This window comes from Neodiprion virginianus, chromosome 6 (genome assembly GCF_021901495.1).
Source record: "Neodiprion virginianus isolate iyNeoVirg1 chromosome 6, iyNeoVirg1.1, whole genome shotgun sequence".
Taxonomy (NCBI): domain Eukaryota; kingdom Metazoa; phylum Arthropoda; class Insecta; order Hymenoptera; family Diprionidae; genus Neodiprion; species Neodiprion virginianus.
In genome coordinates this window covers 5,243,322-5,258,896 of record NC_060882.1, presented here as the reverse complement: position 1 = coordinate 5,258,896, position 15,575 = coordinate 5,243,322, and the positions used below count along the sequence as shown (strand labels likewise).

Sequence of the window (15,575 nt, the reverse complement as noted above, 5' to 3'; positions counted from 1 at the left end):
TAGGTAGTTGGGTAGGTAGATTTCAGTGCAGGTAGGCAGAGACACGTTGCACGTGGGGTTATATCGCGCATGGATACCTACGCCATCCGCTCTAAATGGCACGCGGCTTTTCGCCTAATAGTTTCTCGTTCATCCCGCGGTCATTTTCACCGCCGGCTTCATAAGGTAGCGGTTAGAAAATAACGACGACGACGATAACAACAATAATTAGATCACCGGATACTCTCCTTAACTTCCTCCGCAGTCCTCGAGAGTCGCTTTTTTCTTCCACGCGTATAACAATGCGGGGAGCGTAGAATTTTGATGAAAAAAAATTAACACCAATCGTTGACGACTCACCTCTTTGCTGGGCACGCAGATCGGCGTTCCTTCCTTGACGATACCGGCCTCCACCATAACGCCAACGACGATAGGATCTCTCGAGTTGAAAATAAACTGTGAACAACGACGTATTCGATTGAGATTTTTCATTCGTCTCAACCCGTAACTTTGACGGTTTTATCACTTTTTTTCATTTTTTGTCAAAGTCACGATCGGTAAATCGAGGATACAATGGAGGATGCGAACCTGCGGAAGAACACGCAGTTTACAGGGAAATACGGCGATGTGCTTGTTCTCGTCTCGTTTCCGTTGTTTCAGTTCCTCCCTATAGGCGGTGAACTTGTCGAAGAGATGATAGATTATGTCAGCCTGGAATATCTTGACCCCGACCGAATCGGCCAATTCCTGCGCGTCCTTTTCTATCTTCACGTCGAATGCCAGAATTGTTGCGTATCTGTAAACGTGTAACGTGCATGATCACGTGGTAGAAATAGTTTGTATGATAATCGAATGAAGATGTGTAAAAGGAAAGAAAAAAAGGAGAGATAAATGAATAAAATGGTAAAATGGTAAAATATAATCACTCACTGGCTATCGTGCTCCAGCATAATCGATGCCTTCATGATGTCCTTTTTGACCACTGGACCTATCCTTATCCCGGCGTACTGTAAAATTAGAAAATATCGTTCGATCGGTTATTTCGATCCTTGATTACACGCAAGTTTGTCAAAAAAATAACAGTGGACATAAACGCAGTTAAAATCGGTTTTCCGGTTCAAAAACTACAAACACGATTCACAGGGCGTCAAGTGTTTGCGATTTGGATCAGACTTGAGAAGCGTAGTAAAAAAATAAGAATAAAGGAGGAAAAGAAGCCTATAAATTCCTAAAGATTGTATAACAACTGCGGAATACTCCGAACTGTTTAAGTCAGTCGTTGAAAGATTGATGAAAACGATGACGTGATCGGCAGTGGTAGGTAAATGTGTGTAACACGTACGCATGAAATATGCGAAGAATTTGTTTCCCAAGAATTTCGGAGGGTGTCTGATTATAATACATAACCATATTAGTGACGTCTTGAGATGATTATATTAAACGGTATGACCTGCGTGGAGAAAATTTCGGCGAATTGAATGAACGCGTGTATGAATCGCGATAAATTCTTCTTCGAACGAAGTTGAGTGAAAAATAAAAAAAAAAAATAAAATAAGAATAAAAATAGTCTTAGAAATACCGGAATGCAAAAAAAGCTAGATATAAATATAGATAAGTGTATATACGAGGATAAATATCTGGTTTGTATCATTTCATTTTCCCCTCCATTGCAGCCCGGTTAGATATCACACCGCAGACTGTCGAATGATAAAATTAATTTAGGCCGTTAGGTACGTGAATACGTATAGAAACAGTAAAACAGGTATAACGTAAAACGATAAATAACATATTGTGAAAGGGGGGAAGAAGAGGTTGCCGGTTAGTGTGCGTAAAACTTGGGCTAGTCTCTTCTACTCGCGACGAGATCCCCGAGTCGACGCGAAGAAGGCGTCTCGTAACTCGTAAACCGGCCACAAGGTTCGGGGGAAAGAAGTTGAAGAAGAAGAAGAAGACGAAGAAGAAGAAGGAGGAGAAGAAGAAGAAGAATAAGACGAAGAAGAAGAAGAAGAAGAAGAAGAAGATCGAAAGAATGTGGGCTGTCCTGCTCTTGCTCCGGTGCTCCGCAGCAGGAGATGATGGTCGTCGTCATGGTCGCGGGTCATCACCGGATCATAACCAGGATTTTACCTCTTGCGCATTGTTACTCTACACGTATGTACGTATGCAACGAAATGTCGAGCATCCTTCTCCCCGCCCCTCTCTCTCTAGGGTTAAACTTGCTACGTATCTACTTTGCCCGAAAGTGTTTTAGGGCATAAAATATACGATCTATCTATCTGTCTATCTTTCTAAATGGGTAATTTTAGGCTGGATAAGTGTCTCGTTAGGTTTAGTTTACTTTTTAGCTTTGACTTACTGTAAGTAGTTACTTGAGTTTATATACTCTCGCCCGCATATATGTACTATTGTAGATTTTTTTTTTTTTTTTATACGGTGCTTTTAGAAGACCCAGAGCACGAAATAAACGCTTCTCTATCAATCTATCTCGTTTTATTCTAATCAGTTCAATTTAATCTCACTCCGATTTGCTTTAATTTTAAGTAAAAATAACCTAAGCAACCGTAGTCTATCGATTTGAATTAAATTGACATGTAATTCTATGTACTTACGTAATTTCTAAGTATTTCCTAGACTCTTAGTGTTCTTTTTAAATTCTACGTACCCATCTTTATACCCAATGTTCGCATACCATGCCTCTTACTCGATACATAATGTATGTATCTTCATTTGACCCACAGTATTCCTAGGATATAAATAAAGTTTAACCAATCAATCTCTCTCTCTCTCTCTCTCTCTGCGTCTGCATCTTTATCTTCTTTTATTTCGGCCACTTCCCTTTTCACCTGATTATCTAGAAATTTGCACTAACGATTACATTACTTAGTTCTTTACTTAGTTCTCTTTATTATTGCTCGTAGTTTTGTCTATTTTACGTCTTATTCTGTAAGCACTATTGCAATCTATTACATTTTCCCTTGATCACCACAGCGCGTTAAGCTTGTATCCTATTGCAGTGATCACTTTGTTACTTTCACGTACTGTATGTCCTATGTTATCATTCTCGAGATGTATTTGTATTACATTGTATTATTTTGCCTATTCTCTTCTGACCCCCAAGCATAGCTAGGACGTAATAAACTTATCTATCTATCTATCTCTCGATCCCGATTTTCAATTTAATATCGTACTGCGTTTGGCAGAGATGAAAAGAAGGAGGGTTGGTGAGCCATTGAACAACGAAACGATGCGCCATGGATATAATGTGTATACGCACATGAATATAATCTGAGTATCAAGGAGCCGGGTTAAATATGCAGGTACCAACATAAAAAGACGTCAATGTATGTGCAACGAATCTATGGGCGTAGGTTGATATTACACCGTGTACATACTGTATAGCTGTGCAAGTGCTGACCAAACATTTGACGCTGCATTGCAAGCATCGTCATCCTCATCGTCGTCGTCATCGTCATCGTAATCGTAAAAATTCAGAGTAAGAGTGGAATATATCAGGTGTAAGGATCATTGTAGGTGTAACTAGAATCGTACCAAGTCGGACAAAGATACGAAGTAGGTATTGAGCCTTTTTTTTTTCTTCTTGTTTTTGGAAATATACAGAGTGCAAGCACAATAAAGGGAAAGGGACGGATAGTCGAGGTGTCGGTGTGCGGGATGAAACGTATAACTTGACTCCTGCCTATTCATTTTTCCTCCGTATATGTTACGACATGTGTGTGCATATACGTATAACTGTAACGAAAATGAAAAAGCAAAGCATGAAACATTCTTCGGCGATGGCTTATAATGTTTCACGACGCGTTATATACGCGACCGCTATATCCAGCCTGCTGCTTACGTCACGCGCCTCGGTATGTGGGTGAAATTCCAGGGCCGTATAGGTGTGTCGGGGATCATTTCGAATACGCTATTGTCGTTTGTAACAACTCGTCTCTGTAACACAATGTGTCGAATGTCTCGCAAAGAAGAATTATAAATAACTAGCGAGCCGGCTGATCAGCGAGGAACGTTTGATTCGCGATACCGTCCATCATTTTCGCAAATTCCATTTACTTGTTACTGCATTATATAAACTTGACGAGCAACCAACATGCAGTGTACAATGAAAATGTCGAACGGATCCCCGTAACGGCGAATAGATTGTACCTGAATGTGGTAAGGTTTGCCTAATTGCGAACAAGCGAGAAGAATTTGAAAGAACGAGAAGGCGAAGACTAGCCGAGCAAGGAAATCGTTGAAACGGTGTGCAGCGTGTGGTATAAATAAGAAAAGGCAGAAAGAAGAGAGACTGCGGGGAGGAAAAGAGGGAAAAGGAAAGGAAAGGAAACGGAACGGAACGGAAAATTCAAAGGCGTGGCATGACCGAGAAGGCACATGGCAAACAGGAGACGGAAGTGGGACCGGAAATGGTTCGAGCCCCGCTGCGAAGCGTACGAGTACTACGCGCGCATAATAAGAACAGTTTGTAAGGATCTCGAAAAACAAGACGAAGTGGAGAATCGCAAGAAGGGTAAGGAAAACAATAAGAATTGAAAAAATACGCAGGCAATAAGTAAAATTGCAATCTGTTTGACAATTGAAACACGCATCGCAAACAGGCGACAAAAAGATCCTGTTGAGGAAAAGTTAATTTCCGTCCATAATTACCAATAAATTGCAGAAAAAAAGCAAGTTTTGTTTTACACATCAATGATGCCAGTAAACTTATCCCTGTAATTCGATAAGCACTTATCGTCGAAAAAATTTCTCGGCCATGAAATTTTCCGGACGTCATTGCTAAGAATTGCGTGTATAATTACGTTGACTGTGGAATTTTGGTAATGCCTGGAATGGTGGTAAAAAAGAGTGAAATTTTACTCGGTGGGTAAAGAGTGACCGTACAGCATCGCCTTAAATCAGAAATTATTCTCATTTCGCGTTAAAGAATATCGAACAGAGTAAGAATTATCCTGCATACCGATAATTTTGTCATGCCAAGATTGAGACGACGGGTGATTTATATGGAAGACACGGCGTCGGCCGGAAGGCGGGTCCCGGCTGCTGTTGGCAATTCTTCGTGTCAAAGAACGTCCGAAGAATAATATTGAAAGAAATCGTCTTGGCCCATTTCGCGGTTTTTCACCCGGATCTAAACGAGATTTGTTGCACCCTGCAGTTCGGGCTGCAGCACAAAAGCCTGATTCCGTAGTTTACCCCGAACACCGGAAGTCGTGCCGAAGCCCAACAGGCACTGTATTCGCATCCCTCCATTCATCCCTCCGGGGGTTTGCAACCGACAGAAGTGAGTCCCGACCGGATCTTATTTCCGGTCCGTTGTACGTGCAGCTTATACATACATACATACATACATACATACATACATACATACATACATGCTTACCCTGGAATTATACGCAGGTATATGAATGTAGTTTTAGAAGATTAGCCTCCCTAAATTGGAGACTCAGCTGTATAACACACCTTGGGGGGGAGGGGAGGGATGGCAATCTGTACGTATAAAAGCCTCCCCTAATTCCGGCGTTGAAATTGAAAATTTTCAAGCAAATTTATATCCCTCATGAAATTAGGCAGCCGCCTATCTTCCCACGCAGTTAATGGACGCCCTATTAAGGTCTCTTTATACAGTTTTGTTTCCATTTTCGGTATTTCCTGCGTTTCTTTTCTTTTCTTTTCCTACGTTTTTTCGTTCATCTCGTTATATTATTCACGTAGATAAATATGCCGGGTATCCAATGTTTGTACGGTGTCTTCACAAGACTTTACATTATACGTATACCATACCTGTACGTGTATACGTGCGTACGAGCCGTTGCCGAGTTGTATTAAAATGTTAAAAAGCTATTAATTGTCGTGGGCACGACTACTATTGGCATTACCTATTACGCGTAACGACGCTGCATCAGAGGTGTGCCTGATCACATATTTGTTTCCACGAATGTAGAATGAAATAGTCTGCGAGAAGTTGCGGAGGTTGGATAAACTCGGCGTTTCTGACTTTGGTTAAATTGTGTAACAACCTTAATCGCCCGACGGATAAAATTATTAAGTAAACTCGTTACGCGTAATAAGGAGGGAAATCAAAGGCAAGTATAAAAGTTACAAAATCGTGGAAAATTGACATTTTGCAAAGGAATCGAAGGTTGCGACAACTCGAGGCGTACAAAGCGTATACCGTTCATTACCATCGCAACCTGTACAAACGCACGTATACGACGACGGGGATGACACGTTGTACATATTTATAAGCTCTATAGTACGTCGTACAGCCTTATAGATGGATACCTGCAGCAGGTATCGACGATGAAAATTCGTATTCAGGTCGTGTCGGTATATAATAAACGGCGACGTGTCCGTTTTCTAATCGATTTAAATTCGCGGCGTGTTTGTATAGCTTATAGCTCCATTCGTCAATAAGAATGAATTTAAACGGCGGACGGAAGTCGGGCGCATACCGTTCCGCAATTACAACACCTTATCAATTGTAATTAGAATTATTGTAAGTTCGTTTGCAGGTCTTGCCTCATCTGTCGTCAATTGCCTCGCCTCGCAGGATTATCGTCTAGAATTTTTAGTACCCGTGATACATGCGACGCTACGTATATACGTGTACGTAGAAACGTAACGCGTACGGCATTCGAATTACAACGTACGAAAGCACCAAAAACACTCGGGGAACCTTTACGAATCGTGCGTCATCGAAATGTGGGTGGTTTAAATTGTAAATACCTGCGAGTGGACGAAAAAATAAAAAAAAAATAACTATAGAATATGGAAAGAAATAAGAATGAAATGAACAAATCAACAACAACATTCCGGTATCGTCGATGCGTAGCTGCAATTTAACCGCGGGTATACGCCGCACGAATAATAATACTTGATACCGTGCAGTACCGGAAGAGAGAAGGACGTGGAGCGTCGCTTAGCGCAGCGTTTCTCTCCTATTCTCTTCTTTTCTCTTCCCCTGGCACTCCGCACGATCTTGCCTGGCGGATGTTGGCAAGTAGCTAAGCTGCAAACGCAGGAGAAATATACCTACGCGCGTTTCAGGGCATCACGCGGAGCGGCAAAGAGCAGGATCTTTCCTATTAGGACGGTTCCTTTTTCCAATCTGTGTAACCGTACCGTGGCGGTGCGGTAATTGCGCGGTCTTTCTCGGTAAGGAAGTGGCTAGCCGACCGCAGAACCAGCCGAAGCCGAAGCTGCTCTGCGTCGCCTGCGACTCTGCTGTATACGTGCGTGCATGCAAAATGCTACAAAACTTGCAGAAAGGCATTTAATCGATCCACGGCACGGCTGCGCACTGGATATGGCGAAATAAATGGGAATCGTCAACGCGCACGATCATACCGGTAGAATTAACCCCCTTCAACGGCCAAGTCTCTTTCCCGTTGAAAACAAAATATCGTTTTGTCTTAATTTAAGAAAATTTACCATTTTTAGCAACAGAATTTTTCAAATCAAATTATTCGGTGGTAAATACTTTCTTCGGAGTGCGTTGCTATTTGTCGAATCTATTTCAAAATTTTTAAATTGTAATCGAGGAAGATATTTTCAAAAATAGCCGTTTAGTCGTTGTAGCAAATACGCTACAACACGGCGGTCAAAGGGTTGAGAGGAGTGTAAGAGGGCGAAGGAATTTGGAAAGAGAAGATGAAAGGATGCAGCGATTCACTCGGCATCGCCGCATACTTTTACCACGACTCATCGTCCGTACCTCCGTTCTAGTAAAATACTGTAATAGTCACGGTCCATTGATGGCGGAGAAACGGAGACGAGCCTCGTCCGTGTAATAAATACAGTCAGAAAACACAACCGGATGCAGATTCGAGATGCTGGTTTCCTTTCCTCCCACCGCGGATCACTGCGCATGTGTCTGTTATGCTATGTGAATTTTTACTTTACCACGATTCGGAGAATTCTTTATTTTTTCTTTTTCAAAAGAACAACCGTTCTTCCGTTTCCTCTTTACGTACGTTGTAATGGACTAAAATTCTTTCGCCGCATGCGGGAAGGAACTTAATAACAGAGTGGATCCCGATCACCTCGTCACATCTTCGGAAGAAGATAAAACAAAGACAAAAGAAAAGAAAAGAAAAAAAAAAAAAATAAGTATAATAAGAACAACGAAATGAAAAACGCTTGTTTCGAAGAGTCAAAGAGATTCAGAGTCAGAGATTTTCACATCGCAGGGTTATATCACTGCGTAGAGATCAGTTTGTGAATACGAGACACTACGTGGTATAATATACAGGGTGGGCCAAACAAAAACGGAACTTGATTTGAAACGTGAATAAAATCCGAACGCGTTGGCCGATTTTCGAAAACTTAATTTTGCTTGAAACAAGAAGATTGAATCTTTCGTGTCGCGTTTGAAAATTTGAAAAATCTTTATTCACCGCTGAGATACACGCTCTTGGAAAAATGTGTTTTGAAAAAGTCACTGGGAGACTAAAATAAAAAATCAATATTAAAGTACGTTCAACGTAATTTCGATCCTTAGAATCATGATTCGAGGACTAAGTTATCTTAGTTCAATTCGTTCGCCAGAAAGAAGGTTTAAGTTAATAACTATTTTAAAAATTTTACAATGATATTGAAGGAACTAAGATTTCGAAATATAAGATTAGTTTCTTTTTTTTTGGCCCACACCGTACAAGTCGAATGTTCCTCAAGACAGACTTTCCACATACTTGGTCGAAGTGCAGGAAGAATTACGCACTACAAGCAATATGACAACGTATCAGACAAACACAATGACGCCCAAAGAGTGGAACGAATACCTGCATCCACATATCCACAGCAACAACGAAAGTGGGCAAAAAGAGGAAGATACGCGTATAAGGAACTTACACAACGTCACTTAGCGTGTACATGATATCTCATCTTCCGTCTGCACGAATGAGGAAGACTAACTGTGGAAACGAACTCCTTCCTTGCCTTCCTTGTCTGTGCCTTTATACGTTGTCTTGTACACCGTGTATGTATTGTACCTAAGTTCGTATCCCGTGCAAGAATACCAGCAATGAGAACGATGCCCAGTTTCGACACGTTATGCATGGGAAAGGAAGTGCGAGCTACTCGGCGCGCGTCTCTTCTTCTTATCCCGCATCCGGATCGTGATAAATAAAAAAAGAAGATAGAAAAAACACCGTCACGAATAAAAATTCGTTTCAAAACACACACACTTGAATATTGTTTCACCGTAAAAAAAATTGACGCAATGATTGCGTATTTCGTGATTAGTTACTATTATGGAGAGATTACGTGACAGATAAATTTTACTTTGATTATGTGATTTTTTTGGTGATTTCTCGAGGTTACACAGAGATTCCTGTAATCCCAAATGATTTCTCACAACTATCAAAGATCACCTTGATGATTATTAATGCAGAATTTTATTCTAATATCACGAATTTCAGTGTGATTTCGGAGATTATGAAATCATTTCGAAGGATATTCACAACTAAAGCGCACCGGTGAAACACCCCCTCGCGATGATGCAAAATAAATCGATAATTCTGTAGAAAAAGTCAATTTAATCGGTATTTTGATCTTCTTAAAAAGGGGACTTCGAATCCGACGCGTCATTCAATGATTCCAATTCGTTGATCATTGACTTCGATTGATTTCCGAGGGTTCCGTGCGATTTTCATTGATATCCGTATGGGATAGAATAACAATAGATCTCAAAAAAATCCCCGAATAACTTGATGTCAAAAAATTTCGCGATTGCAGCGAAACTTTTAAAGATTCCAATAATTTCCAGCCATATTACCACACGATCAGTTCACCGCAATCGTGCGGTGATTCAAGTTTTTTCAAGCGATTAGCAATAATTTCATTAATCCCTATAGATGCCTCGTTGTATTTAAAAAAAAAAACTTCGTTCAGTCAAGTTACCTTGATTTACAATTCGTACCGTACAATTTCATTTCCGAGCGTTAAATTTACACGACTTCTTTCAGTGACTTATCCCCGCGGGTAGAGCTGACTCAAAAACGAGATACGATTGCGTGTGCTTCAAATTTTCTCGTTCAACAATGAGTCAAAAGTGAAGTCGATCTAGATGTCAAGAAAAAAAAAAGAAAGAAAGAAAGAGAAAAGCGGCTTACAATAATTCCTGTAGCCGGTCTGCCAGGTTGGCACGTGCATCTGCCGTCTTTTCACAGACACACATGTGTACGTAAATATGTGGATTTACCTGCGGGCACGAGATACATATTCACGCACACACACACACACACGATATTCTTACATAGGTACGCAAGTTTATCCATGTGCATGTATATATACACAGAGAGACACCTACGTACCTATATCACGGTATATATCCTGGGCGCAGAGTGAACGGGCAGACATTCTTCGTCGGAATCATCACCTGGCCCTCCGGGTAGTAAATGGGTTCAGCGTCGCAGAGATAATTTGCCTTGGCAGAGGGAGGAGAGGAGGCAGCTGCCAGGTCGATCGGGTGCCGAATGAATGAACCTAACCGAGGAGAGAAGGACGCGAAAGAGCGAGCGAGTCGGATGCCGTGAATCAATGAACAGACAGAAGCGAACGCTGCTGCGGTTATATTCCGATTTTGCCAATCCTTTGTTTCCTGATTTTTCGACAATTTTTACTCGTCAAGAGATAATGTTACTATGTACGTACGTGAAGTAATTACGCGCACATTTTTTTTTTGGCACCATTCAAATATTTATACGTATGAGAATTATTGCAGATTTTTATATCACGACGCGTAAGACATGTTGATTTTCAGAAATCATAAGTAATGCAAATTTATAAATATTGTAGTATATTAAAAAAATTGAGACTCTAAAATTGCATACATCATATTATTCTGCCGGACTTGATTTGCTGAAAAATGGCAATTCTTCCGTTTCTGTGAACTCGCATAAATTTTTGAAAGTCTCGCCTTACGCACATGCTGCAGTAAGTTTTTCTTCAAAATTTCCTCATACATATCGTTTGAATGCCTTTATTTCCTTCTCGTTCTCCCGATTGCGACTCGAGAAAGAGAGAGAGGGAAATCCTTGCGGCTTGGGATACGAAGATACAAGTCATGTCTCATACATGCATGCACGAATGAATGAAAATCGCTGATTGGCATACAGCTATTTCGGTACACCTGCTGCATTCTGGAGTTTATACAACAAGTTCGAAAGGAATCCTGCCCCGCGGAGTTGTGAAAGCGAATGGACGAGAAGCGAGGTGAATAATATGAAGAAAACACCGAAAATTAATAAAGCCTACCGGCTATAATCTACCGGATATCCGCAAACGATTTCCAAATCTTTCGAAATAAATGACATTTAACGAAGTTTTCGAGAATTGTTTTAGTAGTTATAAATATCTCACGCTGAGAAAAGACTTTGTTCACTGTTAACGAATATTTCGATATAACGAAATAAATTTTTCGTTATTATCATCAAATTCTAGTTGAGCCAAATAATGATCGATAGAAATTTGTTTGTAGTTGGAAGGAAATAAAATAATAAAAAAAAAAAAACACAACAAACAAATCAAATTTCACTGAACTAAAATTTTGATAATAATAACGAAACCATTACTTCGCTATATCCAAATGTACTTTTATTAACGGTGAATAAAACGCTTCTCTCGGTGTATCCTACGGTGAAAATTCCATAGCGGAAACTAATCGGCTCTCACGCTATTCGCCTCCCAAGATTCCAGAATTTAGGAACGAAAGAATCGGAGGCGTTGTGAATGGAAGGAGCCGCGCACAATGCAGGGAAGTTCGTGCGTACCGGTGACTTCCGGTAGCCGAAACGATCAATCGATAATCCTGAAGCCGCCGCAGGGTTCAATAATACCTGTGTCCTGGTATAATCTCGAATTTTATCTTTCCTTTCCTTTTTTCTCTTCTCATCGCAGTACAACTAGATTGCAATCGTTGCAAAATCTTTGTGAATCATACGTGCGAGTAAGATATAATTATTATCATCATACGGTCTTTAATACCGCTAGTACAGTATATAATCATCGAAAAATAATTGTTACGAAAATTTCACCACGCATTGCCATATGTATATATATATATATCACACATCACGTTCTAAAAGCTTGTACCTGCAATTTAACGCGATCAATTAATTGCGAGAAAAAGAAGGAAAGAAAAAAAAACACCCGCAGCGTATATTACAACTATAATAACGATAACAACAACAATAATAATAGTAACGCGGCGTTTCGAATCCGCAGTATAATGTATATTAATTGCATGGCTGTGCAGTTACGCTGCGGAGATCGAGAAGATGATAATTATTGTAGGTATTATACATGTACCGCGTTGTAATCTGCCGTTCAATTGTTCGAGCGGTTAATTATTAATTAGTAATTAGTGCCTGTTCACGTTACGTTTTCAATTAGAAACCGCATATATATGTACATCGCACGACGATAGCCGTTGTAAGTAAATTTTACAACGCACGCGTGATTTTATCGTGGAAAGATTTCGATCGTACATATTCACACGTATGTAGGTAGATTTTATGTCAGGGTGGATTTCGGGATGATTTCGTACGTAGCTGCGTAGCGAGCGGAGGAGTCGTGCATATGTGTAGCTTTGTTCGCCGGTCCTTGTCGGACGTTAAAAGTATCACGGAGTGTTTTAAGCCCGTCTACCGCATGCGGCATGCATATTACGGGCTTACGCCATACTCGTGAATGCGTAAGTCCGAAGCCGCGGTCGCCGGGAGAATGTCACCTTGTCACGAATCGTGATACAGAAGAAGAATATTACACGAAGAGGACAACGAGTACGAGGCTTTTTATTACAGAGGTACGTTAATATAATATGATAAAAAGTTAAAAATACTCGAACGTCGAGTAGGTAACTGCGTTGATATTATGTACCATTGTAAAGTCTGAAGAGAGACGAAAAATTCAAGCCTAGATATTTTGCCCGGAGTAAATTTCCCTTTCGATGATATTATTTTCTTCTCTGCGCTGGAAATGTGAATTGAGCAATCTTTTCTATCGCACCGTGCGTACAACGAATATTTTAATACAAATATAAAGCGATACGATATCGGTGGGAATGTTAATCGCATGAGGCTGTTGCGACATCCGACTGTAAAATGTGCTTTTCGGTGCACAAGATATTCAAGATATACGCGTACACATGTATAAAATTGACCGACGTACGGTTTATAATCATTTGAGTCATAATTCTAAGTATTCTTACCGCCCATTTTACACGCATTCTTCTGTGTATTTAAAGAATTTTGAAAACATATTCCTTAGCGGTCCTTTTCTATTTCTGACAGCATAATAGTAATTATTGCGATATAATGTAAATTATTATTGTTATAGGAACAAATTGATTGAAAAAAATCGCGAAAATTGAAGGAATAATTAATAGCCAATAAAATTAACCCTCTACACATATACACACGTTTTACATAAATTACAAGTTTTTGGGGTCGCTGATTACGAATACCATCTTGTTATAAAAGTCGACTCGGCACAATAATGTGCGACTAAAAGGGTTAAGTGTGTACGTATACGGGGTAAGAAACAAGAGAGGATAAGATGCGGAAATGAGGGAAAGAGAAAAGAAGGAAGAATGACACTCGAGACGGACTCAGTCCAACCGTCTGGTTTCCGGATCGTGATATCCGAGCACTAGTTTTTTTGCCCCGCTTTCGTACGGCCGCATTTCTGTTTCCGTTATAACATACTGCAAATATATCTATATATTGTATACATAAATGTATATGGCCTTTAAGCCGCCGCTTACACACGTTGTAAAAGTTGATAACAAAAGTACGCGGGTAACAAATATTAACAAAGTTAGCACAGGTGTATTTAATCTAATTGTAATAATTTTCGCAAGCGATGCGTATTGAAGACGATAAAAAATTAACGTATTTAAAAGTGTACGTATTAAAAAAGAAAGAATTTCACTTTGAAAGTTGCAGTAACGTCATATCCATAATTACGTTTATACGTGTGTTATACAGACTAAATACAGGTACCTGTACAGGTAAATAGCATTCCTTTGCACAAATCGGCTGCTAATTTATACCCAAAGAATTGAGATGGGGGAAAATCATAGATCGCGATAAAACTTGAATTGAGCAAAAGGTTAATTAATAAAAAAAAAAAAAAAAAGTTACAACCGCGCAACTCAGATATACCGACTGTATATACGATCGTATACGTATGCCTAAACACGAGCGTAATATACAGGTTTTAAAATTCTTGCGAAAGTAGTTCCGAACTCTTCGATGCACACTGTTTTACCATACATACGAGAATATATGCGAGGTAAAGCCGCGATGCAGATGCGTGGTGTGCGTATAAATTTCACGTGTATATTGAAAATTTATATAAACACTCGTGTTCGTATGTACCGTAGGATAAGAATAACAACAATAATTCGCGATTGTGTCAAGGCGAGCGGCCTCCGCGTTCCATACACGCACGTATCGACACGCATATATAATTTGTATACACACGTAAGTACGCACGTGTATATACGCATCGCACACATACCTACACGTGAAATTATTGTATAACACCGCGTATTGATAGGAAATATTATCTACGTATGCACGTACATGTGTATACCTGCGTACATATTTGCATACAATTTGCGCAAAGGCATTCCAATGATATCGCGATCCCTCCCCAAGGCCTCCTTATAACGCTATCCACGCCGTATCACCTCGACGCGAATCCACACACTCACACATCTTTACGTTGAGGTAAGTCGATTTAGGAACGACGACGACGCCGGCGCTCCACCCCCCCTTCCCCGCCCCTCACCACCTTCGGAATACCTCGGTAGCTATTCTTTTTACACATTGCGCGCACACACATTCCTAATGTAAATTCCGAATTCGCCATTGTGTGTATCTGGGCGTTATGAATTATACAACGACTTGACATTTTTTTTTCTCGTATAATCAAACCTGATCAATCGTTGAACGGTTCGTGTGTTTTTTTTTTTTTCAATTCTTTTTTCGCGCATTTGCGTTTTCTTATTACATTTGTATTACAGCCAAGCCTCTCCCCTCGTCTTCTCGCTAGCAATATCATTCCCTCCCTTTCCCGATCTCGGCTAGCGCCATCCTCTTTTTCACCACGTTTGAAAGGCGTTTAACCCCCCCCCCCCCCCCACACCTGTATACGATATACACCTACGAATGTATACGACACATGTACCGCATATACAGCCGTTTTTGCCTCCTACTCACCGTTCACCGCTATGATATTACACTTGCATATACCACGTGCGCATGTATTTACGTTTGCCAACCCGCCTATGTACGTGCATACATACATATATCAGGCACACCGCATACGTGTAAGATTATATGTATATGGGCGTATATGTTCGCAGGTATATAGACCGTATCCGAGGATCGACTAACACGTGCGGTAGTCGCCATTCAGGAATATCTTCCTCGTTTATAATACGGGTGCACGCGGTGTACGAGAGAGAGAGAGAGAGAGAGAGAGGTTGGTGGGGGACGACTTTCGTTCGTTCATTCGTTTATATTCATTCATGTGTTAAAACAACTCAACAACTCGGTCCCGTGATCGGA

At 40.4% G+C, this 15,575-nt stretch overlaps 1 protein-coding gene across 1 annotated transcript in view; it reads right to left on the bottom strand.

Annotated features, from left to right (window-relative positions):
- LOC124307539 (eukaryotic translation initiation factor 5B) overlaps positions 1–15,575 on the bottom strand; it is a 55,152-nt gene that overhangs the window by 30,102 nt on the left and 9,475 nt on the right. The window contains exons 14-16 of the mRNA XM_046769313.1: positions 910–986; positions 568–775; positions 340–435 (exon numbers count right to left, since the gene is read on the bottom strand). Coding sequence (XP_046625269.1) covers positions 340–435; positions 568–775; positions 910–986 — 381 coding nt within the window. The remainder of the gene's footprint in view (positions 1–339; positions 436–567; positions 776–909; positions 987–15,575) is intronic.